Consider the following 27,092-nt stretch of genomic DNA (forward strand, 5'->3'; position numbering starts at 1 on the left):
CTTTTGTACTTTTACTGAAGTACTTTTCCACCACTGGCTGAATGTTTAGCTGTAAAAAATAACCTTATAGCATTAGGCTACTTAATGTACAGGTTACTGTCAAAGCTTATTCCATTTAGTGCTGTAGATGTGGTTTGTTGTATTATGTCTCTCATCATAAACATAAAACCTACTAGTCTCTTATAGTTGAGTGAGTCGACTTTGGCAACTTTTAATGTTACTGAAATAAGACTCATATTGAATGTTGCTTTTGACATACAGTAGATCTACTACTGTACACGTTTACTATTCTTATTGTTATTCTACTCTTGTTGAATATTGGTATTGGCATATTGACTATTGGTAAGCTACTTTGATGACAAAATAAGACAATCATGTTTTCACAGCATTATTTTAGGAGTCCTGTTGTGACTGTTGTATTGAGGGAAACATGTTGTTGATAAGATGTGATGGTATGTTGTATTTAGGGAATAGAAAAGCACTGGATATAGAACTTTTGTGTGACTGTTGGTGATAATGATTTCCGGTGATTACTTAGCCAATGTGTAAAGGAATAACGCTGTAACTGTTGAATTCCTATGGATTGCTCCTGTGACATACTGTACAGTAGAAGTGAGTGTTGTAGTGACTACTACTGTAGGTCTACAGTGTGTGGTATATGTTTGTATTTTTAGTTTTTTTTAACAAGAAACATCTCAGACAAAATGTACTATTGTTATGGTCTGACACACTGTCAGTGCCACAAGGCATGTGTGTGAGTGCGGGCGGCAGACGCATTCGTGTTCATGTAGCCTAGTGTTTGGGTAGGGTGGCCTGGAAGGGTGTCTGACTCCCAGCCTGAATTACAGGCCCACTCCGGGCCTGATACCTCGTGCTGTTTACATTTCTGTCTCATAAAGTATTCAACCAATCACAAACAGAGCAGCTTTGACCTTGTTTTACAGGACCTTCACTTACTGTTGAACTTCCTCAGGGGAACCACTAGGTGTCAGTGAAGACACATGAGAACACTGTGTTTCACTGTGCGTCTCCATGACCTAGTTTTATTTATGTCAGACCATGTGACCTGTTCTGTACAACGTTACTATGAAACAATGATATTATATGATATTATATTACTATAGTATTACTGTATAATATCTTATATTGATGTAGTACTACTGTATAATATCTCTGGCATAGTAAGACTGTGTAGAACATATTGCTGTACTATGATGTGAACATAATACAGAAACATATGTATGTATGTATGTATGTATGTATGTATGTATGTATGTATGTATGTATGTATGTATGTATGTATGTATGTATGTACTCACATGGTAAATATCATGTAACTGTATGTACTCACATGGTAAATATCATGTAACTGTATGTACTCACATGGTAAATATCATGTAACTGTATGTACTCACATGGTAAATATCATGTAACTGTATGTACTCACATGGTAAATATCATGTAACTGTATGTACTCACATGGTAAATATCAAATGTTTATCATTGTGAAACAGTCTCATTAAGTGGTGCATAATAATAAGACAGTTAGTATGCTAATGTAAAAGTATAAAATACATTGAGGTGGATTGTTTTATGTATGACATCTTTTCATAGCCGAAACACAGAGGTATAAGAGAGAGAAATTAGAAAATGATTAAGTGTTTCAGCAAATGTACCTTGTAAGAATTCTGCCCAATGATACTTTTTCAAAAGACTGTGTAGACTGTGTGGTGTAAACACGCCCATTGGTGTGAACATGCCCATGTTCTAGTGTCATCTTTGCCTGCAGTTACCCATACTTGCCTTTAAGAGCCTTATTGTGTCTTATGAGCTTGTATCTTAAGAAAAGACCTATCCCACTCTGCGCCACAAGGGGCAGATCCGCCTGTGTGAGACAGGTAGTGTTATTTGGACAGGTGACAACATGCTGATGATCAAGGAAGAGAGAAAAACAACACCGTAGGTGTTAATGAGGTAATTAAAGTATTAGAACATAACACATGTTCAAAATAAGCACTTTGTCTGTAATGTAAAACAAAGCTTGTCTTGGGGTTAATTATGGCAGAAATATAGTGACTGAGTATTAGTTTATTATTGTTTGTTGTGAAGTCTAAGCACTGACTAGGCAGTCAGATTCATGGCAGCCATTACATAACTGCTGCTTTCAAACTGTATTTTGGTTTGTTTCACTTTTACAGTATTTGTGTTGCTGCCTTTAGTGTTTAAAGCTCCTGTTGTGTGTTTAACATGTTGGTCTACTTTTTGCATTTGGAAATGTTATTTTTCGTTTGCATTTAGTTTAATTAATTCCAGTGGTGCTAAACTACATTTACTCGTCTACTGTAACATTTTCAGGTGTTTTTACTTCACTGGAGTTATCCCAATTTTCAATACTTTTACTTAACTTCTACTCCACTACATCTCAGATACAAATATTGTACTTTAAGTCCATCACAAGACGTATCGTGAGCTTGTAGATCTGCTATTTTCAAAAGATTTCTATACATTTGAAAACTTGTGAAATGGCACATTCTGCATAACGAGTTCTTTCTACTTTTGGTACTTTAAGTACATTTTGATACCAATACTATTGTACTTTTACTCAAGTAAATTTTGAATACTTTTACTTCTACATTGCAGTATTGATACTTTTACTTAAGTAAAGGAATGTAGTACTTTTTCCACCACTGGTTAATTGTCTCCAGCAGTGTGTTGTAATGTGTGTTTGTAGTAGGTCTGCTAATCCAGTATTAACCTGTTGTCAGAACAGACACATGACATTTAAAAATAATTACTTCTAAAACAATATTTACTAAACATTACTGGATTAAGTCAAAGAGTTTGTTCCAGTTCATGGAAGCTGTGAAAAGTAAAAGTGAAAAAAGTCTGGAATTCAAAATTTTACCTGAGTAAAAGTACAAAAGTATTGGTATCAACATGTACTTAATTAAAGTACCAAAAGTAAAAGTACTAAAATGTTTGAAAATAGCAGATCTACAAGCCCACAATGCGTCACATTGCGACTCGTTGTGAGCTTGTAGATCTGCTATTTTCAAATGGCCAAAATGTATATAGGGCTGAAGTAGGGGGTAATGTATGTTTTGTAATAATAATAAAAATCAACAAAGTAACTAGTAACTGAAGTTTTCAATCGTAGTGGAATGAAAAGAACAATATTTTACTCTGAGATTTAGTGGAGTAGAAGTAAAAGTATAGAACATTGGAAATACTCAGTAAAGTGCAAAATATATATATATAAAAAATATTAAAAAAAAGTACAGTACTTGAGTAAATGTACTTAGTTACTTTCTACCACTGGTTAATTCTCTCCAGTTGTGTCTTGTAGTGTGTCTTTGTAGTAGGTCTGCCAAACCAGTATAACTGTGTGTGTGTGTGTGTGTGTGTGTGTGTGTGTGTGTGTGTGTGTGTGTGTGTGTGTGTGTGTGTGTGTGTGTGTGTGTGTGTGTGTGTGTGTGTGTGTGTGTGTGTGTGTGTAAAGGTCTCTGCTCTACCATGAGTAAGTCTGTGGAGAGAGAGGAGGGGGGCGTGGCCTCTAAAAGCAGCCTGTCTGAACAACATGAGAGGTAAGATAATCATCTATCCACCTGTTTCCTAGGCTTTTCACTGTGTTCCACTTCCTGTCTTTTGATCCAATGAAATCCAATGAAACCGGTCAGATGACTAATGATATCCAATGAAATCCGACAGGAAGTGGAAAACACACAGCCAAGAAACAGGTGAATAGTGGACCAGTTAGTACTTTTACTTGAGTACATTTCAGGCCTACAGTATTCTTGGCTCAAACATAAATAATACATTATGAATTAACCACTTAAGCCCTATTTTGAGTATAGTGAAAATAGACGATCTACAAGCTCACAACGCGTTGCATATTTTCACTACCAGAGGTTCAGGCTTTTACGCGGCCCTCACACCTACGTCACACTGCCAATCCGACTGATATGCCCATATTTGGAGATCTCTGTATCTGTCAGTCTTTGTCCCCTTTATGCCCATGTATAGAGATCCCTGATGCCATCAGTATTTGCCCATATATGGGCATGCTGAAATGCCCCCTTTTCTGCCCATATATGGAGCTGAGTGATATGTTTGAGCCACAACAAGAAAACTCCATATGTGGGCGTAGCTGCATTGGGAACTCCTTATATGGTTATGGCTGACATGAGCGTGACATCAGAGATCCGTCCACCCGCCGGCCGGTCCTTCCTTAAGCCAATTTTTATATAGGATTATTAGGGCCCGAGCACTGCACCAGTGCGATCTGACTTGTGGGTGACCTCATTGGACTTTATTCAGAGTCCTTGTCCTTCATTGGTGTTACTTAGCTCTGCCCCTTCGTCTGATTGATCGATATTTGATAGTTCCTATTTTTGGCTATAACTTTTGAACGGTCGATATTTGTAAATTCTTATATTTTGCCATAACTTTTGACCTGCTTGTCGTAGATTAATGAACACTAAAACATGATGTATGAATTACATGCACATGATTAGGTGTAAATATGCCGGATTTAGCGTGAAGCTAATTTTCATCCGTAGTCCCAAAACATTTAAACAGAATTATATTCTTAGCTGCTGTGCTGCCTCTGGCACTTGAATTATCTGTACAGGATTAATAAAGGTCTATCTATTTTCATTGTTGACATGCTGCTATTCTCACTTAGTGCTTCTTATATTTAGTGTTGTTTGTAGATGACCCACCTAAGGTGGAGTCATGCCTATGCTACCCCCGTTTACGGTTAGGCTTGGGGTTAGGGTTAAGGTTAGTGTTTGTTGTGAGGGAACATAGGGACACTCCGCTCAAGGTCACGGAGGCGACCAAAGGAAGGGCACCTGATCCACTTCTAGATGTTTCACAATGTTGGCATAAATGAGAGATATGCCCTTTATATTTACATGCATTCATGATCAACTATGATCCAACTAGCGTGAGGTGTTTTGTGCCTTCATCCATGGCACAACATGAACACGACCAATCACCTTTGCTCTTTTGCGGGGACATCAACCTGTACAGAAATACCTGTTCTTCAGCCACACTGTAAATCAGGGCTACTCAACTTAAGATGGCTCAGGGGCCACTCAGCAAAATACCAAAAGTCCAAGGGTCCGCCATAAAAATGACGGTCCTATTTTGGATTTTTCGATTTTGTAACACACAAGAAAATGTACATTTTGACATCATATTCTTTTCACTGTACCAGTTTATTTTGTGTTGTGTGTATGTCCAGTGGCAGCAACCTATCATGGGCGCGCGGCAAAGCCGCGCGGCTTGAAAAATTTGGGGGTCAAACCCCCCCAAAAACCCGAAATGCATAGAAAGCTATGCATTATACCTGTAACAATTGATGCACCTGTATGTATGTCTGTCTGTTTGTTTTTGAAAAATGTTTTAGCAACCCATATATTTGAACGGAAATGTTTTTTTTTTTTTTTTTTACCATGAGGGGGCCGCCAAGACGCTGCGATCGGGCCGCATGCGGGCCGCGAGTTGAGTAGCGCTGCTGTAAATAATGTCTGGGTATATGCAACAAAGTGATTTCTTCTCCCTTCTCATGATCATAGAAATGTTTTTCTTTATGATTCAAGAAATGCATCCACGGATTCTCCAACACCCAGCTGTGGGAGTGACAACTCAATGGATTTCCCTATGAACTTCAGTAACGATGAACCTTCAGACACAAAGTAAGATTGATTGATTGATTGAATATTCTATTAGGCAAAAAAGGTAAAACAGCACAGTTACACAGTTCAAATATCAATACAAACATACAGAAAAAGATAACACTATATACAAACAAAAAAGAAAAAAAGCAGGGGAAAAAATGATAATGCTATATGTACAAAAAAGGGGGGTCGTCTGTCTAACGTGAAAATAGTACTACCTCCTTTTTTGGCCTCCTGAAAGTTATTTTTAAGGGTTGTTTTAAATGAGCCCAGTGATCTGCACTCCAGATCACTGTAAAGACAACAAATAACACAATAAAGTTATCTCATGCTTCTATTATGCTGCATTATGTAATTTGCATGTGCAAAAAAGAAAAGACACAATTACAATCAAACTACTTTTAGCTATTGATAGTAATTTAATATGGTTAATGTCAGTGGTAGACAGTAACAAAGTACATTTACTTGAGTACTGTAATTGTTTTTTTTTACTTTTATAGCCCGAGCACTACACCAGTGTGAAGCCCTATTGAAATTGCAAATGTAACAGGGGTGGTATTGAGGACTATATAGCCAACTACTCCACCTAGGGAGTTGTGCCCTTGGAAATATTTGTGATAGACCTATTTCAATGACACACCTGAGTACCTTAGTGACTCCTCACACAGTTCTGGTACAATAGATAATAAAGGCAGAAACATGTATTTAGCAAAAGTGCAAAATCTTTATTTTAATTAGCAGATTATTTCATTCAATGAGTCTCATCAACATCATTAACAATAAAAAGAGAATGCATTTCAATGGGATAAAAGTACTTATTACCACCGTGGGTTAGCAATAACAATACTGTGCATAATGGGTCAGTGCTGGGGGGAAAGGGGGGGGGACAGGCCGACCGGCCCAGGGAAGTGGTACCCCAATAAATCAAAATAAAAAAAACAAACAAAATGAACTAGCACTAGCAAACAGAAAAGGGGGGTTACCACTACCACTGGGTGGCCGTCACCTGGTCCCAACGTGGTCCTGCAATGAGAACAGCAGTTAATAACTCACAGTGAAATATATTAAAATGCTATACGTTTCGTGCTCGGGTGGTGCAGTGGTTAAGTCCCTGCCCACCACCACGGAGGTTGTGGGTTCGAGTCCACCGTGGTGCATCCGGCTTTGTCGGGCGTCTACATGAACACAATTGGCCCGTGTTCGGGGGAGGGAAGCCGGGCGAGGAGGAGGAGGAGGAGGAGGAGGAGGGTGATGATGGTCATTACACATACTCCTACCGGCTGGGGCGGCACCTGTCAGTGGGGAGTGTTGGGCGGGAGGAGTAGGACGAAGGCTCTACGTCCTCCTGGTGGGGGCTCCTCACTGGCAGGTGAGTCAGAAGGATATGACAGCAGTGACAACACAGAAATGTGTGTGGAGGAGGAATTCATTGGCATAACAGCTAAATTGGGGAGAAAAGGTTCTCTCACTCTGCTATAATTTGAGCCAGTGGCACTACCTACTGGGGGGGGTGTCAGGCTTAACATTATGGTAATTATTTGTGCTGGGCCCTGTTTGGGCCCAGTCAGGGCCTAGTTAAGGCCGGGCCTTAAAGGTTCTATGACATTCATTTTCACTTTTTTTTATTTTTTATGTTTTTTGGGGGTTTTATGACCTCAATTACACCCAAAAAATCTGAACTTTGAACATTCAGTGGATTTTCTGTGGTCTGGGGTTTTCTGAATAATTAGGCTGAAAAGTAATCTGAGCTTGGCCCTTCGACAGTGAGGTCACAGCCGATTAATCCCACCCACTCTCCTCCTCGCCCCTCCCCTCCCCTATTCTTTCCTTTGGGGGGGCGGAGCAGAGGCGATGATTGACAGGCAAAATCCCTCACCAGCGACACCCGCAAGCAAAGATTTCTTTTTTCATTGCAGTTGAAAAGGCTTTAGAAATGTGAGAGAAAAACACCTGCCATGGATCACTGGAGTGGAATTTTCAGTTAAAACTTTCTATACACGTTTGAAGGACCATGACAAAGACTTTTAATGTGTGGTAAAACTGAACGTCATGAAACCTTTAATTTTCAGGCCTGTTGAGTACACTGTCACGTCGCGCCGAAAGTTGTAGTGAACCGTCGAAAGCGGACCGAGCAAGTTTGGTCGGCTTTCGACCGTCGGATAGCAGCGGGCTTGTTGTTTGAAAAAGACATGAAGCCAGAGGCTATTTTTAGCACCATAGTAGCCGTCTGTCGGTGTCGGCTCTCAGGTGCATTCAGCAACTTTTCTTCACACCTTCCAACCGACTGATCTCCCGACTTTGTTCGACTGCCAGTCTGTAGTAGTCTGTAGTCTGTGTGGTGGAGAGCTTATGACTGATATACAGCTTATGACTGTATATCACCATGATGATGATGATGATGATGATGATGATGATGATGTTGATGATGATGATGATGATGATGATGATGATGATGTTAATGATGATGATGATGATGATGATGATGATTGTTTGCCAGCAGTGACTCCCTGCTGAAAGGTAGCTCCTTGGATGGACCTGCTATGTTGGAAGAGAGACACCACTCTGAACAAAGGTCTGGTTCAGACAGATGATTAGAATTTTAACCCACTGCTCTGAGATCAGGATGTTAATTGTCTTCTGAAAATATGTTCATTAATTCAACTTCTTCTAAATTAGTTAATATAGCTTCAAGATCAGCTTAACCACTTAAACCATGTATATATATAACATTAAAACAATCTATACAAATCAATATATATTAAAAAAAAGAAAATAGTCGACCTACAAGATCAAAACGCATCCCAATACAACGCCTTGTGAGCTTGTAGATCTGCTATTTATTTATTTTTAATTGAAAATGTGAAAGATTTTGGATACTACCCAGCCCCCCCCCCCCCGCTATAACAAATATTGTGTGTAAAACCAGTTAGCATTATAGCTTTAGAAACAGAACGTTTTTAGACTATTTTTAGTCCAGTTGTGAAGAAAATTATTTTTGACCTTTTCTTGACCTTTGACAGGTCTATAAATCATCCTGATAACTTCAACGCTGGACAACACTCTACTGACCAGAGGTCAGAATGAGAACAACACATTATTTAGTTGTTATCACTCTATTGAGCATAAGTCATGAGGTACAATATATTAATGGTAACCGTAACCCTGATAAACTAAATAAATGTCTCCCGTACCCAGCTGTAAGTCCATAGAAGCACCTATTGTCTTCAAAGATGACTCTACTGATCAGAGGTCAGAGTGTAAAACAGACAGAAAACAAGTTCAACACATTATTTAGTTGTTATCAAACTCTATTGAGCAGAGGTCATGATGTACAATGTATAAATGGTAACCATAACCCTAATAAACTAAATATCCTTCATCATCTCTTTCTACCAGGGTTCATGAGTCTCCTGTACCCAGCTGTAACTCCATGAAGAGTGACTGGTCCATGGATCATCCTCTTAGCTTAAAAGATGGACAACACTCTACTGACCACAGGTTAGAGTGTAAAACAGACACATCATTTAGTTATCAAACTCTATAGGGCATAGCAGTGGCGGCCATGTTGTGGTGCCACAGATAGAAAGCCCATTCATATTTTTCCGATAGAGATTTCCCCCAAAAAGTAAATTTGTTTAAAGATGGAGTGCCATGATATTTTTCAACCCTAAAACCTGATCATAAGGTATTATTATTATGTAAGGATTTTTTTCAACAAAAAAAAAGTGTACAGTAAGTGTTAAAATGTTGTTTTTATGTAGACACACCCACCAGTGCATCAAGTATACCTGGTTCTCACCTTAGCACCTCCTCCACCACCTTAGCACCACCCACCTGTCCTAGTCCCTCCTCTTCCTCATGCCCACACCTGTTGTGTTATGATAATGAGGGGGAGGGTATGGCTTTGTGATGTCACTAAAGCGCTGTTTCTCTATTGGCACGTTTGACCCTCAAGGTTTCAGCCTCCAGGAAGAAACTCCAAATAGTCAGAGGAGACATAAAACACCATAAAAAACACCACCGGGGGGCTTAATGAAGTTCTATCAACCTCATAGACACATGAAAAACAGAAAAAGTGCAAAAACATGGCACCAGCTCTTTAAGCCTTGAACCAAGCCAGCCAGGCTCCTGGTGAATCATGGCCACAAAACATTTGATTCTGTGTCAAAATATATTTGAATATTTAATTATATCATAAACTATATTTAACGCATACCCTTTTTTGTGGGTTTTTCTTTTTCTTTTTACACAGAATCAAATGTTTTATGGTCATGATTCATCAGGAGCCTGGATGGCTTGATTCTAGGCTTTACATAATTAATATAAATATTTTTGGAAATCTGAATGGGCTTTTGATTTGTGCATGGCAAAAAAAAACATGGCCGCCACTGCTATGGCCGAGTGAGCAGAGGTCAAGAGGTACAATATATAAATGGTAACAATAACCCTGATAAACTAAATAGATGTATAAATGGTAACCGTAACCCTGATAAACTAAATAATTGTCTCCTGTACCCAGCTGTAAGTCCATAGAAGCACCTATTGTCTTCAAAGATGGACAACACTCTATAGATCAGAGGTCAGAGTGTTAAACAGACAGAAACAAACACATCATTTAGTTGTTATCAAACTCTATTGATCATGAGGTACAATATGTACATTGCTGCTTGGTAGCAGTGTTATAGCAGTGTTTAACACTTCAAAAGGCCATACTTCGGTGACCATTGCTCTTATCAGCGCAACATAGGACTAGGTTTGAAGTCCGCATACGGCACACGACACACGGCCGGAAAATCTAGTACATTTAAAATGACTAAATACAATAGAAATAAGAGTTAGGGTCTTTTCTTAGACAGGTAGACAATGGCTTATCTTTTAGCAGCAGTGTAAAAAAGACATTGTGTGTGTGTGTGTGTGTGTGTGTGTGTGTGTGTGTGTGTGTGTGTGTGTGTGTGTGTGTGTGTGTGTGTGTGTGTGTGTGTGTGTGTGTGTGTGTGTGTGTGTGTGTGTGTGTGTGTGTGTGTGTGTGTGTGTGTGCGTGATTCCTCTACAGAGACCACCATCATCAAACAGATCTGGTGAGTCACTTTACAACGTATTTTCTTAATACAAAACGTAATGGTTGAGTATCAGAGTCTTGAGCTCTGCAGTGTGTCACACCTCAGTGTGTCACACCTCAGAGTGTCACACCTCAGTGTGTCACATCTCAGTGTGTCACACCTCAGAGTGTCACACCTCAGTGTGTCACACCTCAGTGTGTCACACCTCAGTGTGTCTACGTAGGCGGTGCACCTTTTTCCCCTCCTAGCTGTGCGTAGGTTGGCTCCCACAGTGTCAGTTTGCCAACCATGAGTTGCAGGCTTAACACACACACACACACACACACACACACACACACACACACACACACACACACACACACACACACACACACACACACACACACACACACACACACACACACACACACACACACACACACTCTCTCTCTCTACAAATATGAAGTGAATGTGATGTTTTGAACGCCCATGTGTATTGTTCTACTGAATATTAATGTACACATGTATTATTGTGCATTAGGAGGGTTCTCTGGAGGAAGAGAAGAAGCTCCACATGGACCTGGAGAGAATCAACAGAAAGCTGGAGGAGGATCTGAAACGATCCCAGGAATCCATCATGGATCTGGAGAATGAGATCAAGAAGTAATGTGGAACACAGTATGAAATGACATGCAGAAAAACATACCTGCAGAATGACACTAACATATGATGTACTGTATTCCACTGTAGAATGACACTAACATATGATGTATTGTATTCTACTGTAGAATGACACTAACATAATGATGTACTGTATTCTACTGTAGAATGACACTAACATATGATGTACTGTATTCTACTGTAGAATGACACTAACATATGATGTACTGTATTCTACTGTAGAATGACACTAACATATGATGTACTGTATTCTACTGTAGAATGACACTAACATATGATGTACTGTATTCTACTGTAGAATGACACTAACATATGATGTACTGTATTCTACTGTAGAATGACACTAACATATGATGTATTGTATTCTACTGTAGAATGACACTAACACATGATGTACTGTATTCTACTGTAGAATGACACTAACATATGATGTACTGTATTCTACTGTAGAATGACACTAACATATGATGTACTGTATTCTACTGTAGAATGACACTAACATATGATGTACTGTATTCCACAGGAATAAAGAGGAAATAATCCTACTTCTGAATAAGATTGAAGATGAGCAGTCTTCTGTTCATCTACAGAAGACAATCAAAGAGCGGCAGGTATTTTTATTTTCCTTAAAGTCATTAATACAAAGTAAGAGTAAACTATGATTTTAACCTGTGTATCTACTTCACTGGTCTGGGAACCACCAGGGTTACAAATGAACCCTTGTAGCTCAGAGTGTACAAATGGAACAAAATGGCAAAATAAGGCAGAACTGGTATTGTATTTTTACCAGTGAATACCAAGTTCGACCCAATTCAAGCATGTCTGCAACTTAATGTCGATCTTGTTCATGAATAGTGTTAGGACTCGGGTGTGTGTGTTTGTGACCCAAGCGCACAGCAAGGAAGAGGCTAATTGAAGTTTTAAGCCCACAAGAGCACGTTTATTAACCACACTAACCTATAATATGATTGATTTGAAAGGCTCGTATTAAAGAACTGGAGGAAGAGATGGAGGCTGAGCGTGCTGCTTGTGCCAAGATAGAGAAGCAGAGAGATGACCTCTGCAGGGATCTGGAGAGAGCTGTGGGAGTCAACAGAAAGCTGGAGGAGGATCTGAAAGGATCCCAGGAATCCATCATGGATCTGGAGAAAGACAAGCAGCAGTCTGACCAGAAGATCAAAGAGCAGCAGGTACTTTCCTAAAGTCATTAATAAAAAGCAAGAGTAAATTAGGATTTTAATATGTTTATGTACTTCATTGGTTTCCGACATTGGGTCTGGACACACACACACAAACGCACACGCACGCACGCACGCACGCACGCACGCACGCACGCACACACACACACACACACACACACACACACACACACACACACACACACACACACACACACACACACACACACACACACACACACACACACACACACACACTCTGGATGAGTGTCTAAATACCTAAATCGTAATTGTAAATATGAAGTGAATGTGATGTTTTGAACTCTCATGTTTACTGAATAATGATACAAATGTATTATTGTGCATTTGGAGGGTTCTCTGGAGGAAGAGAAGAAGCTCCACATGGACCTGGAGAGAGTCAACAGAAAGCTGGAAGAGGATCTGAAAGGATCCCAGGAATCCATCATGGATCTGGAACAAGACAAACAGCAGTCTGACCAGAAGATCAAAGAGCAGCAGGTATTTTTATTTTCCATAAAGTCATTAATATAAAGTAAGAGTAAATTATGAATTGTAATGTTTATCTACTTCACTGGTTCCTAACGTTGGGTCTGGGAACCACCAGGGTTACAAATGAACCCTTACAGCTCTGTAACTCTGAGAGTGTACAAATAGAACCAAATGGTCCATTTTGTTCCATTTTTACACTCTGAGAGTTAAATTAACACTGAGCATTTTACAGTGTAGATTGGGGTCCCAGAGGTTTAAATAAATCATATCAAATGGGGGTCCATGGTCTAATGTATATCCAACTGGAGGTCCTTGAAATGCACAACGTTGAGAATCACTGAGTAAGAGTGATAAGTAAGAGTAAATGATGATTATCACACGTTAACCTATAATATCATTGATTTAAAGGCTATGAGATGCCTGTCCAATGACTCTTATGACTCTTTATAAGGGCTGTAGGATCTGTAGCTGTTGGGGCAACAGTACATGCACGCACGCACGCACGCACGCACGCACGCACGCGCACACGCACACACACACACACACACACACACACACACACACACACACACACCACTCTGGATGAGTGCTCAGAGGCCCTCATTGGAAACAAGCTTTCATGAACGTCCTGTTAAAAGGAATTATGATAAATGCCGAAATTTTAATTTTAAATATGAAGTGAATGTGATGTTTTGAACTCATGTTTACTGAATAATGATGTACACATGTATTATTGTCGATCCCAGGAATCCTTCATGGATCTGCAGAAAGACAAGCAGCAGTCTGACCAGAAGATCAAAGAGCAGCAGGTATTTGTTTTTTCCATAAAGTCATTAATAAAAAGTAATAATAAATTATGATTTTAATGTTTATCTACTCACTGGTTCCCAACGTTGGGTCTGGGGACCACCAGAGTTATAAATGAACCCTTACAGCTCTGTAACTCTGAGAGTTTACAAATGGAACCAAATGGACCCTTATGGGTCCATTTGGTTCCATTGGTACACTCCAGTGTTGTTTTTTGTTTCTTAGTCTTAGTCTTTTGGACGAAATGCTTGTTAGTTTTAGTCACATTTTAGTCATTTCTATCCTTGATAGTTTTAGTCTAGTTTTAGTCGACGAAAACTCAAAATGGTTTTAGTCTAGTTTTAGTCATTGGTTTTAGTCAAACAAATACAATAAAATAATGTATTTAAACTAATTTAATTAGGTCAATATACATATTGTATTTAAGATATGACTGCTAACAGTATTATCATAAATATATCCCATTTTTAGGGGATAACACAATAGGATACAACGTGTGTTACAACACATACTGTAATTCACACAAAATACTGCATGTTCAGAAAATAGAATAGCCTAGATCAGGTTCTCATTATCAACCTTTTTTTTTACCAGTACCAGCCAGAAAATATTTGTCTCTCCAAGTACCACCATTATGACTGATGTTAAAATACAGTAGCTTACACCTGCCCCATCCTATTCATATGCACAATTCACACAGGAGGCAAATGTATTCCTACAAAAAATGTTGTATTTTTGACAGTTGCGTACATTATGGTAGCACTAAACTGGAACTTAAACTCATGCAGTTGAAAGAAAAACATCTTAATAGCTTAATAACCACATGGTACCCTCTTTCTAAGCAATGGAAACATTAGAATGTACATATACTGTACTGTACATAGTGTATGTAAGAACTAGGTATATTAAGTTACTGTACTGTTGAGTTCCAAGGATTTACTCGTCACGTCACAGTCATAGGCATGATGCAAACAACCATTGAACCCCTACTTCACTGACGTACCCCCTTTTTCACTTGCTTTCACTTGCCCCTGTCCAGCCAAAAAAGCCTGCATGTTTTACTCATAACAATCCATAGCCTTGATACAAGGCTAAACAATCCAAGTTAGCTTAAGCCATTGGTTCTCAAAGTGGGGTCTGGGGACCCCCAGGGGTCCTTGAGGGAGTTCCAGGGGGTCCCCAGCTAAATGATGGATAGTTAGGAACCAAATGGACCCTTATGGGTCTGTAACTCTGAGCGTGTACAAATGGAACCAAATGGACCCTAACGGGTTCATTTGGTTCCATTTATACACTCTCAGAGTTAAATTAACATTGATTTTACAATATGAATTGGGGTCCCAGAGATAGAAATGCCATAAAATAGGGGTCCGTAGTAGGGGTGTTGGATATTGAAAAATATACTATCACGATATTTTTCAAGAAATATCACGATAGACGATATATATCACCATAATTTGTTTATGTTCGTTTTTAGGATTATTATTATTGTATGATTATTAATAACATATATGATGATTAATTATATTATATGATTATAACATTTTATAAGATATGATCATGGGGCACGTATAATCATTATATTATATAATATAATGAATCATCATATCTTATTAATTAATGTGTTCACAGACAGACAGGCTACATATAGATAGATAGATTTTATGCTGCTGATAGATAGATATAGATATAATATTAGTTTTTATGCTGCTGATAGATATATAGATATAGATATAATATTCGTTTTTATGCTGCTGATAGATAGATAAATAGATATAATATTAGTTTTTATGCTGCTGATAGATAGATATATAGATATAATATTCGTTTTTATGCTGCTGATAGATAGATATATAGATATAATATTCGTTTTTATGCTGCTGATAGATAGATAGATGTAGATATAATATTAGTTTTTTATGCTGCTAATAGATAGATAGATAATATTAGTTTTTATGCTGCTGATACTGATAGATAGATATATATTCCTTTTTATCCAGCTGTTGCATCATGTGACATTCAGTGTAGGCTGCTTATGGTGAGTTAGTATGTAACAGACTGCTTCAGACAGAACATCTGACAGTCAGTGGTGGAATGTAACTAAGTACATGTACTTAAGTAGCCTACAAATTTGAGGAATTTTCACTTTACTGGATTATCTTAAATTTTCAGTACTTTTACTTCTACTCCACTACATCTCAGAGGCAAATATTGTTCTTTTACTCCACTACAATTTAGTTACTTTGTAGATTTGTATTATTACAAAACACGCATTAACCACTTTATCCATATATACTTCAGCTATTTGAAAATAGCCGATCTACAAGCTCACAACGCGTGGCTTTGCGACCCGTTGTGAGCTTGTGAGTATTTCTGCATTGCAGTACTGATACTTTTATTCAAGTACTTTTTCCACCACTGCTGACAGTAGCCTAGTATTATTACACCTACTGTACCTACTAACAGTAGACTAGCAGGTCACACAATGGATCATTGATATGCATATGCATCCAGCCAGGTCGGTCATTCCTATGTTAATTCATGGTGTTGATAAGCTTTTGTAAGCGAGGTACGAATTGTTGTTTTTAATCGATACGCGAAGTCCGTCCATGTGCGTGCCGTGCACTCTTTATGCGGGGACGGGACACCTTTGCTGTTTCACCCGCGTTTGGTTAAAAGTTATATCGAGTGACGTTCGAACATTGCAAACTTTGCAATTAACTTTAGTTTGCACTTTGCACCGTGTCGGGCACCGAGCACTGCAGACTGACGAGACAAGAACTGCGATCGCCTCGCTGCCAAGAAGAAAGGGGGCGGGGACTTTGGGAGCGTGTGTGATGAACACAACAGATCTTCAAGCAATCAATGCGGTCCGGACGTGCGGTCGAGAGACGCGTTGTTAGCTTGTAGATCTGCTATTTTTGGCGAACGAAACCGTCGTACTACAGAAGTATAAATGAAGGAATAAAACTGCAAATCATAGACTGTGCACTCACAGGCCGTTTCTCAATACCCGAACTTGTCTGTACTCCCGTCCTCACGAACTCGTGATACGTCATCAGTCGCTGCCCAAGTACTGTTCCAATTCTAAGTTCGCATTTGCCCAAGTACAGACCAAATACCCGGATGTGAACTTGATCCGCCCCCTTTACCGAGCATGCTTCAGACTAGACTCGCTGAGGACTTTTCACAGCAGATTGCCCAGAATGCAACACCGCACCGGACCACCAGCGCTTGAAAAACAGGACCACGGACCGCGGTAAGAAATGTCCGAATTCTTTTTTTGTTTTGCCACAGAATGTAATTTTAAGATTTATTTTAGGCTTGAATGTTGTTAATTAACTTCAAATCTGTGGCTGATTTGTGCACCGAACTTTCGGACGTTTGTGTAGCCGGCTAGCCGCTGTTAACCCGGCCGCAGATGACCCGGCCCGTCAGACCACTGTACCCCGCCTAAGAAGCCTTATTTGCGGCCAGTACTTTTGAAAGTGTCCGCTGGTTCAGCTGGGTCTTCTTTGTAGTGGTTCAAATGAGATCTAATTAGTTGTGGATATATTTATTGGACTTCTATAGTCTCAGCCAATTTTGGGGAGATAGAACTGCCTCTGACTAATGTTTGATATGTGTTTATGCGAGTAGTATTAACGTTATTTTACTTCAATTGAAGGTATGCGTCCAGGGAGTTAATTCTGCACTGAGCTGTCAACGAGACTTTTCACCAAGCAAGAGGACTTCATCCAGAGAAATATGCATTTGTTTATCAGTTGTGGAAAAAGTACTCACATTTTTTACTTGAGTAAAAGTAACAATACTGCAATGTAGAAATACTCTGTTACAAGCAAAAGTCCGGAATAAAAAAATTACTTGAGTAAAAGTACAAAAGTATTGGTATAAAAATGTACTTAAATACCAAAAGTAATCCTTATGCAGAATGTCCCATTTCACAAGTTTTCTAATGTATAAAATGTCTAGAAATCTTTTGAAAATAGCAGACCTACAAGTCCTATAAGTGAGCTTGTAGATCGGCTATTTTCTAATGGGCGAAATGTAGATATGGCTCAAGTGGTTAATGTATGTTTTGTAATAATAATCTAAATCTACAAAGTAACTAGTAACTGAAGTTTTCTAATAATTGTAATGGAGTAGATTTGGAGTAGAAGTAGTGGAGTAGAAGTAAAAGTATTGGAAATTGGAAAGTAAATGTACTTTGTTGCTTTGACCACTGGTCTTTTGTCTCAGTTGGGCAAATTGGTTTGACTGAGTGCAAAGTTAGGATTCATAACTTTATAGTTCAACTTTATTAGTAAATTAGTCCATTTAACCTATTAGTATCCAACTTTAAAGTGGTACTTAACTGCCTCTTTTGTGTTCTTTTGATCAAATTTGCATGTAATTATTATTGAACAATTGCTACCAATGTGCATTTAAACTAACATACAGCATTACAATATTATTCAAGGGACAGATGTGGAAACCCAGGCCCTCATTACCTGGCGGGGGACCAATGACCGGTACTTCACTGGGAAGAAAAACACGTTTAAATCTGGATGGGAGTGAGTATTGAGTGCTTCTAGCATTTCCTATATATCTGGGCAGTGGTTGGTGTCAGATTTGGGCAGTGTCCATCTTTAATGATTTCTTATTATTGTAGTGGAAGTGAGTCAGTATTGTTGTTTTCTCAGGGAATTTGTTAAGACTTCAGGCCTGTCCATGACAGGCAAACAGGCAGGCAAGAAGTGGAATAATCTCAAAGATCGCTACAAGGTAATCTGAACATCTGCAAAGACGCAGCATTCCTTGAGTGAAAGTGTTACTTGGGAATGTGAATAGTCAGTTTCACAGTGTAGTAATTAGAACCCTATTTCCAGGAGCATAAAGATCCACCATCTGGGAAAGGGGTAGAGCCCGGTGATGTCACAGCTGCCACCTGGAAGTGGTACAGTCAGATGGATGCTGCTCTCGGGGGGCAGCACTCAATGAATGCCCCCCTGGTGGTTGCATCCAATATCACTGCCACTTCAGGTGGCGTGGTCCGCTTAGCGACCTCTAGCCTATCAGAAACAGAGGAAGCCAGGGAGAGCCAGCCAGAAAAAAATGAAGATTTGCTGGATTTCTTGCGAGAGCAGTCCGAGAGAGAAGAGGAGAGGCACAGGGAGGACTTGAGAAGAGAAGAGGAGAGGGAAAGGGCAGCCACACAGCGCTCGGAGAGATATCTGGCTCTGTTTGAGAAACTGGTGGACAAAATGTAGTGAAAAAATCATATTTGAACCGCACTTTGAGCTTGTAGATCTGCTATTTTTGAAAGAATTTTGAAAATGTATGCAAATATTTGAACACATATACATTTTTAACTAAAATCTTTGCTTCTCGGGGTCCCTGGAACAAAAAAGTTGGAACGAAGTTTGAGCACCACTGATATAGCAACATAAGTTTTTCAGAAAAGCCTCAGGTCTTAATGGATTAAGCTGTTCATCTGGGGACCCCCCCCCCAAAAAAAAAACTACCCCCCTGGGTAGTGTACCGTTAATATGTAATATATGTTGTCTATTTTGTTCACTTCCCAGGGATTTGTTTCATTTGTCAATTGTTGTACAAGTAATTACATTTTAACACATTCTTGAAAGTAAATTATATTATTTAATTTGATTTACAACAAAACAGAAAAGACACCATTGCATGAAATTAATATAATACAACATATATATAAATATATATATATATATATATATATATATATATATATACACAACTATTTACAATCTAATTATATGAAATGAAATGATGCAACTTGTACTATGAATGCTTAGTCAACTTGACCGTTGGCCTCTGTACTTAGTCTGCTCTTTTTCCCTCTACAGCAATTCTTCGCAGTGTTGTGAGCTTATAGATCTGCTATTTTCGGCTATTGTTCGGAACAATAGCAGATCTATAAGCTTGTTCCCCATCAAACAAAGAGTTGGCGGACCCTCTTTAGTAACTCTAAGAACCCCCTAGAGGTTCCGGACCCCCTGTTGAACACCCCTGCTGTACACAAACCTTCCTCTGTCTGTAGATCAGGGGTCTTCAATGTTTTTCAGGCCAAGGACCCCTATAGCTGAGAGAGAGATGAAGCAGGGACCCCCTACTACATATGTTGCAGATTAAACCTTTTCATAGATTTCATAGATAGATCCATGGACTTGTTTGACAGCACTATCATTGTGTAGTGTTGTGCTAGATTCATGTTAATGTGTATTTTCATATATTTAACCACTTGAACCATCAATACTTAGTAAACTTGACCTTGCGCTCTGTACTTGGTCTGCTCCCCCCTACACCAAACCTCTCTGCTGAAAATAGCAGATCTGCTATTTCCGGCTAATGTTCCTCTCAGAATAGGGATGCTAGGGTTCAAGTGGATAATGTAAAAAAAAAGTTCCTATCACACAAAGATTTGGTGGACCCCCCTGTAGTAACTCTGAGGACCCCCTAGGGGTCCTGGACCACCGTTGAAGACCTCTGCTCTACATGTAATCATGGTCTCCCAGCCATGCATCCAGTTCATCAGGAGCACTGATTTCATCAGCAAGCCTCTCTCGGAGACCGTTCCCAGACAGTTCCCTCTCAGCGCCGTCTGCGCCATCCTCCTCAACTGGGCCCGGGCCTTCCTCCTGCTCCTCCTCCTCGTCCAGGATATCCCCTGCTGCCTTGCAAATGTTGTGGAGTATTATATGCAGCATGCAGCGATCACCTTTGGGGCAAAGATGGGCCTGATCTCCAGGGCCCGAAGGAAGATCGAGCGCCACCGTGCCTTCAGCATCCCAAAGGTACGCTCTACGATGTTGCGTCCTTTGGTGTGGTGCCGGTTGTACCGTGCTTGAACTTGGCCTGTGAATTCAAATGTACTTTGTAAATCTATTGTGTATTTCAAAGTCACCAAAGTACTCTCTCTGTGTGTGTGTGTGTGTGTGTGTGTGTGTGTGTGTGTGTGTGTGTGTGTGTGTGTGTGTGTGTGTGTGTGTGTGTTTTCTTATGACACAGGAAGAGCGTTCTTACCTGCCAAAGGCTTGCGGTATGGAGTCATAAGAGCCACAGGGTGCTGCAAGCACGGATAGCCTCCATCACCCAACAGGAAGTACCTTGCTGGTGGATACAGGGCCTGCTTGTAGAAGCGTGATCGCCGCATGACAAGGGCATCATGTACAGTACCTGGTTGGCCAATGTATGTTGAATGTTAATGTTAATGTTTTGAATAGCCAAAGAAATCTTAAAATGACAGTCTTAATCTGAATGTTTTAGAAAATGTTTGGATACAATTTGCATTGGCTATTGATTTCATGTTTTGTCCCAAAACATGCCTAGCATTACTTGAAATACGTGCAGCCTAATGTACAGGGTCCCCACAGTCATGAAATTCCCTGAAATATTTCATAATTAGAAAAAACCTTTTCCAGTCCAGGAAAAGGTTTTGAATTTATCAAGGGTCGTGGAAAAATATTTGGCTATGCATTGTTTTTGGCTATTGATTTTGTTGATAAAAAACATTTTCCAAAACATGTACATTACACAAAACATGTAACATAAGTTAGTTTTTCGCCAAACAGGCTGTGTGATTGCAGCCTAAATGTATATCGGACGTGACAAAAAGAACAGATTAAGAGAAGACTGCACAAGCCATTATCCCCAATGCAATCTTGCGCTCTCTCCCTCTCTAACCATGGAAGAGAGACGTTGCCTTGGAATAAAATTATATTTGATACACATATTTGAACACAAGCAGATTGCTTTAAATTATCGTATATTTTTTCTTGTCAGGAATCCAGTGGAGAGCCGCCCCACCCCGGCCGGGAGGAAGCTGATGACCTGGAAAAGACCGGGGAAGCTTCCTCCCGCCCCCACCCTCCTGGCCGCGAGGAAGCTGAGGACCTGGAACAGACCGGCGAGGCTTCCTCCCGAAACAAATCCAGCATATCTTCATTTTTTTTTCTTAGGTCGTGGCTGGCTTTCCCTGGCTTCCTCTGCTTTCGAAGAAGGGCTAGAGGTCGCTAAGCGCACCACGCCACCTGCAGCTGTGGCACCACCGGGCTCTATCCCTTTGCCTGTTGGTGGGTCTTTATGCTCCTGAAAATAGGGTTCTAATTACTGCACCCCGGCCGGGAGGAAGCTGATGACCTGGAAAAGACCGGGGAAGCTTCCTCCCGGCCCCCCCCCCCCCTGCCCGCAATGAAGCTGAGGACCTGGAGAAGACCGGCGAGGCTTCGGCCAGGTAAAAGTGACCAAAATGAAAATGCACTGTGATATGTTAGCTTGTAGATCTGTTCTTTTTGTCAGGTGACACCTTTACTGTAGTCTATCTAGGCAGAGGCATTGATAGCACACATGTTTAAAGGTCAATACCACTTTGGTAGAGGCTAGGGTTGTGTAGTTAACGTGCCATGATGTAACTCCAAAGGTGGACAAGAAATCAAAAATAATCGCTCCAACACAGATACCCTGCAGCACCAGTGAGGGCAAAAGCTTTCTGTTGATGTAGGGGGGGACCATTCGGACGTGGCACCCGTCTATGGCACCGGCAGCATGGCGCAATACCGTTCCCAGACAAGTCCCTCTCAGTGCCATCCCCCACCCCCCTGGCCGCGAGGAAGCTGAGGACCTGGAACAGAGCGGCGAGGCTTCCTCCCGGCTCCACCCCCTGCCCACAAGGAAGCTCAGGACGTGGAGTAGACCGGCGAGGCTTCGGTGAGGTAAAAGTGACCAAAATTAAAATGCACCGTGATATGTTGTTAGCTTGTAGATCTGTTCTTTTTGTCACGTGACACCTTTACTGGAGTCTATTTAACGTGCCATGGTGGACAAGATTAAGAAATCACAAATAATCGCTCCATTGATTAGAAATGTATCATTCTAAATATGCTCCTCATTGACTTACATTGTACATAAACATTGACATTATTATTAGCACATAAACGAATGTAAACAACGCTGATTCAGACGATATAGAACATCACCAAACCCAGTACTGTTTTGTTTATTCTAATAAAAATGTTAACTTCCTGTTGGTTTTACTAGTTGAAGACTGCGGATTGCCGTCTTGTTGAGATGCCATGTTGGCCTGCCTCTCTAGTGTTGTAAGTTTATCTAACTAGGCAATTTTTGTATTGGATAATGCTTTGTGTTAGTAATTAGCCTAGACTTGACAGTTTTGTTCTTATTAAAAATAGTAAAATCAACAGGAAGTTTCGATTTGCACTAAAAATACAAACAGTACTGGCTTTGGTGATGTTCTATATTGTCTGAATCAGCTTTGTTCGTTTATGTGCTAAAAGAGTGACGCGTGACAAGGGCATCATGTACAGTACCTGGTTGGCCAATGTAAACAGGAACCTGCCATTCGCATCACAGATACCCTGCAGGACCAGTGAGGGGAAAAGCTTCCTGTTAATGTAGCACTTTTTTTGTGGCAGTCTAGGGGGGACGATTCGGACGTGGCAACCGTCGATGGCACCGGCAGCATGGCGGAATACCGGATGTCCAGCTAGCCAGCGAAACTCGGCCCCCACCTCCTCCATGTCCTCGGGTCTGGGGAAATGAACCACTCTGTGGAGGAGCTCTGTCATCATTTCCTCCCAAGACCTTGTGGACCGTCCTGCAGATGGTGGAGATTGGCATCCCGAAGGCGTCTCGTGTCATCCTGTAGGACGCCCCACAGGCCAGCCAGTAAAGTGTCACCAGCACCTCAATTTCATGGCTCCATCCGTGGTCCTTCTCCCGGGGCAGCATATGGATGAGCATGGTCACACTCAACCTGGATAGCCGTAGGGCTGGTTTTGTGTCGCCACCGGCGAAGTACAGGGGACTGAGGAAGGGGACATGCTCATTCAATTGCGCATAGCGCACTGTGGGTTGGTCCTGTAAAAAAAAGAACATCATGTCACAAAATGGCAGATATACAAGCTCATAGTGCGGCACTGTGCCACGCTATGAGCTTGTAGATCTGCATTTTTTTTTAAACTCTGGGACATTTGTGCACATCATTTTTTTTTTTTTTTTTTTTTTAATCATTGCTTCTGTGGGGGTCCCTGGAATAAAACGTTTTGAGATGGGGGTCCGCGGCCAAATGTTTTCTAAATCCTAACAGTATGTTGTATAAGTGGTACTCCAACTTTGCCATGTCAAGGGCCCACAAAATGATATGTATTTAGCCGCGAACCCCCATCTCTAAATGTTGTTCCAGGGACCACCCAGAAGCACAGATCGGAGTTTAAAATGTTTGCTTTAAAACATATATATATACAAGTTTTGTTGTGCACAAATCTTCCACGATTTTTCAAAAAAATATCAGATACAGTAGACCAGCTCATAGTGAGCTTGTATGTCTGCTATTTTTGAATAGCCAAAGAAATCTTAAAATGACACACAGATGCTTTCCCGGTCTTAATGGGTTAACTGAATTTTTTTAATGCTTGGATCTAATTTGCATTGTCTATTGTCCCAAAACATGTCTAGCATTACTTGAAATACGTGCCACCTAATGTACACAGGATGTCATGTGACAAAAATAGTAGATCTACAAGCTAACGCGTTGCGTCATACATTGTTGCCTTGTAGATCTGTTCCTTTTGTCACGTGACACCTTTGCTGGAGTCTATCTAGGCAGTGGCATTGATAGCACACATGTTTAAAGGGCAAGACCACTTTGGTAGGGGTTGGGGTTGTGTAGTTACCTTGCCATGATGTAACTCCAAAGGTAGTCAAGAAGAAAAAAAAAATTGCTCCCTTGATTAGAAATTGATAATTCAAAATATGCTCCACATTGACTTACATTGTACAGTGAAACAGCTCTCAAAGTCACTCTTTTAGCACATAAAGAAACAAACTGATTCAGACAATGATCCAGATCCAGTCCGGGTTTTCTTCTTAATAAAAATAGTTAATCAACAGGAAGTTGATATTTTTATTTTAAAAAAAAAACAGTACTGTGTTTGGTGATCTATATTGTCTGAATCAGCCTTGTTAGTGCTAAAAGAGTGACTTTAAGAACTGTTTCACTGTACAGTGTCAATGAGGAGCATATTTTGAATTCTCAATTTCTAATCAATGGAGCAATTCTTTTTGATTTCTTGTCCACCTTGGACAGGTAACTACACAACCCAAACCTCTACCAAAGTAGAGGTTGGAACCCACTCCCACCTCACATCAAAGCCGCCCCCACTCTTGCCGTGTTCAAAACCCACCTTTTTAGACTCGCTTTCCCTGCTTAACCCAAACCAAATCTCACTTTCTTCCTCTAAGCCTTAGCCTTTTGTTTTTAGCCTTTTAACATCTTCTTTTTCTCCTAATAAAATTGTTTTTAAACTGTTTTGTAAAGCGACTTTGGGTACTAGAAAAGCGCTATATAAGTCTGATGTATTATTATTATTATTATTATTATTATTATTAAAGTGATCTTGCCCTTATTTTACTTTTTTTAAATCTCATAGTGATTTCACCATAACATCAAAATATCAAGGTCCATATCACCCAAACCTACATTATTACATTATTATGTAATGAAGACCAGAGTTGCAACTGTACTTGGACCTATTTCTGTCTACACCACATCTCTTGAATTGCTGAAATCTTGCAGAATTATCAGACCAGAAAGCCACTGTAGCCTTATATGAAATATAGTGCTTTTCACTAATGACGTGTCCCACAGTTTATATAAAGGTTTATGTTTCACCATACATAAAGCTAGCCTTCATAGACATGACTCATGGGATATTCTGGTTTTGACTAATGATATACAATGTCACACAGATGAGGTACAGTACAGGTACTTTATTCACACTTATTTGTGTTTTATTTATGCTTACCAAGTAAACTGAAGTCTAGGCTAACTACTAACACAAAGCATGATCCAATACAAAAAATTGCCTAGTTAGATAAACTTACAACACTAGAGAGGCAGGCCAACATGGCATCTCTCCTCTGCCTCCTCAGCTCCATCCTGGCTCTCCTTGCACGGATTCTCCTCCTCCACTGGGCAGCCTCCTCTTCAGCCTCTAAATGCAGCATGCCTACAGCCACAGCAGCAACTACAAGACGCTTCTGGTCCATTTTTGTCCCGTTCTCACTTTTAAAATGCTTGTCTTTCTTATAATATCAATATAATATCTAATAATAAAATACAGTGATTTTGTTTGAATATGATGGAATATGATTAAGGATTACTGTGATTATGGTAAGCTCACATCACACACACGATACAGTAAGAACTCCTGTAAGTTATTAAAAGTAAAATAAATAAAACGTTTTTTAAGAAACGTTTATTTTGAATTTTTTTTATGCATGGGCAGGGACCACCTGCAATACCTTTGCGGACCACCGGTTGAAAACCCCTGGTATAGGCCTTCATATGCATATTTCTATACGCTTTTTAAAAAATATAACAGTAAATGGGATATTAACATGTATTTCTCTTTTGAAAACGAAAAGAGGCAGTGTTGTTTTATTTAAATTTTATTTTTTATAGAATGTTTTGTTGTAAACAGCACATTAAACTTATTTTATACTCCGTTGTACAAAAATAACGAGATGGTGACGTCATCGAGTACGCTGCCGTTCCAACTACCGTACTCCCGTTCTCCCGTTCTCCCGTCCTCCCGTCCTCGGAAGTACGCTGCCGTTCCAACTACCGTACTCCCGTCCTCCCGTCCTCCCGTACTCGGAAGTTCCTACTTCCGAGGCGAACTTGCAAGTCTGAACTTCCAAGGACGCAAGTCCATGCTTCCCAAGTTCGGGTATTGAGAAACGGCCACAGGATCTCAATGGAAACAAGACCGCAAGGACCTTTTTTGGACCTTTTAGACAAGTATTTTACCAAATAAAATAAAATTGAAATATTGAAATAATGCATTTTGAACGTCCCACCCAATACAAATTTCGTCTCGTCATCGTCTCGTCGACGAAAACACACATTCGTCTCGTCATATTTTAGTCATCAAAGAGCTATGTTCAGCACGTCAACGTTACGTTTTCGTCATGAAAAAAAGGGGCGTTGACTAAATCATATCTTCTTCGTCATCGTTGACGAAAACAACACTGGTACACTCTGAGAGTTACATTAACACTGAACATTTTACAGTGTAGATTGGGGTCCCAGAGATTTAAATAAATCATATCAAATGGGGGTCCATGGTCTAATGTATATCCAACTGGGGGTCCTTGAAATG

The 27,092-nt window shown here is 40.1% G+C and overlaps 2 protein-coding genes and 1 long non-coding RNA gene across 6 annotated transcripts in view; 2 read left to right on the forward strand and 1 right to left on the reverse strand.

Moving 5' to 3' along the window:
- The first annotated feature begins 1,902 nt into the window (after positions 1-1,902).
- The window catches only part of LOC308103536 (uncharacterized protein), a 31,504-nt gene continuing 6,314 nt past the window's right edge, over positions 1,903-27,092 (forward strand). Inside the window, exons 1-13 of one of the 3 annotated variants that reach the window (XM_080453549.1) lie at positions 1,903-1,974; positions 3,500-3,584; positions 5,607-5,702; positions 8,182-8,256; positions 8,705-8,758; positions 8,880-8,933; positions 9,081-9,182; positions 10,738-10,762; positions 11,265-11,386; positions 11,928-12,015; positions 12,385-12,594; positions 12,955-13,101; positions 13,839-13,901. In XM_080453549.1, the coding sequence (XP_080309675.1) occupies positions 3,514-3,584; positions 5,607-5,702; positions 8,182-8,256; positions 8,705-8,758; positions 8,880-8,933; positions 9,081-9,182; positions 10,738-10,762; positions 11,265-11,386; positions 11,928-12,015; positions 12,385-12,594; positions 12,955-13,101; positions 13,839-13,901 (1,107 nt within the window). In that variant the 5' untranslated portion in view covers positions 1,903-1,974; positions 3,500-3,513. The remainder of the gene's footprint in view (positions 1,975-3,499; positions 3,585-5,606; positions 5,703-8,181; positions 8,257-8,704; positions 8,759-8,879; positions 8,934-9,080; positions 9,183-10,737; positions 10,763-11,264; positions 11,387-11,927; positions 12,016-12,384; positions 12,595-12,954; positions 13,102-13,838; positions 13,902-27,092) is intronic. The other 2 variants (XM_080453551.1, XM_080453550.1) reach the window with 2 other exon arrangements.
- On the forward strand, positions 19,771-22,616 carry LOC308103189. Of its 2 annotated transcripts, XR_013934709.1 has the most exons (4): positions 19,771-20,705; positions 20,920-21,100; positions 21,694-22,144; positions 22,367-22,616. It is a non-coding gene; the product is annotated as an uncharacterized lncRNA (long non-coding RNA). The 2 variants fall into 2 exon arrangements; XR_013934708.1 differs by having other exon boundaries at positions 21,694-22,616.
- Positions 23,342-27,073, reverse strand: LOC308103188 (uncharacterized protein). Its single transcript, XM_080453083.1, has 2 exons — positions 25,813-27,073; positions 23,342-23,787 (listed from the first exon to the last, which is right to left on the reverse strand). The coding sequence occupies exons 1-2, from the start codon at positions 25,975-25,977 to the stop codon at positions 23,344-23,346; spliced, it is 609 nt and encodes a 202-aa protein (XP_080309209.1). The 5' UTR covers positions 25,978-27,073; the 3' UTR covers positions 23,342-23,343.

This window comes from Gymnoscopelus braueri, assembly GCF_963280865.1.
Source record: "Gymnoscopelus braueri genome assembly, chromosome: 16".
In the NCBI taxonomy this organism is placed as follows: domain Eukaryota; kingdom Metazoa; phylum Chordata; class Actinopteri; order Myctophiformes; family Myctophidae; genus Gymnoscopelus; species Gymnoscopelus braueri.

Excerpts from the sequence above, each read along its gene's own strand:
- LOC308103188 (XM_080453083.1), bottom strand. The coding sequence starts at position 25,977 with ATGGACCAGAAGCGTCTTGTAGTTGCTGCTGTGGCTGTAGGCATGCTG. Across the intron at positions 23,788-25,812 it reads TGGCCTGCCTCTCTAGTGTT|GACCAACCCACAGTGCGCTA; the intron begins GTAAGTTTATCT and ends TTTTTTTTACAG.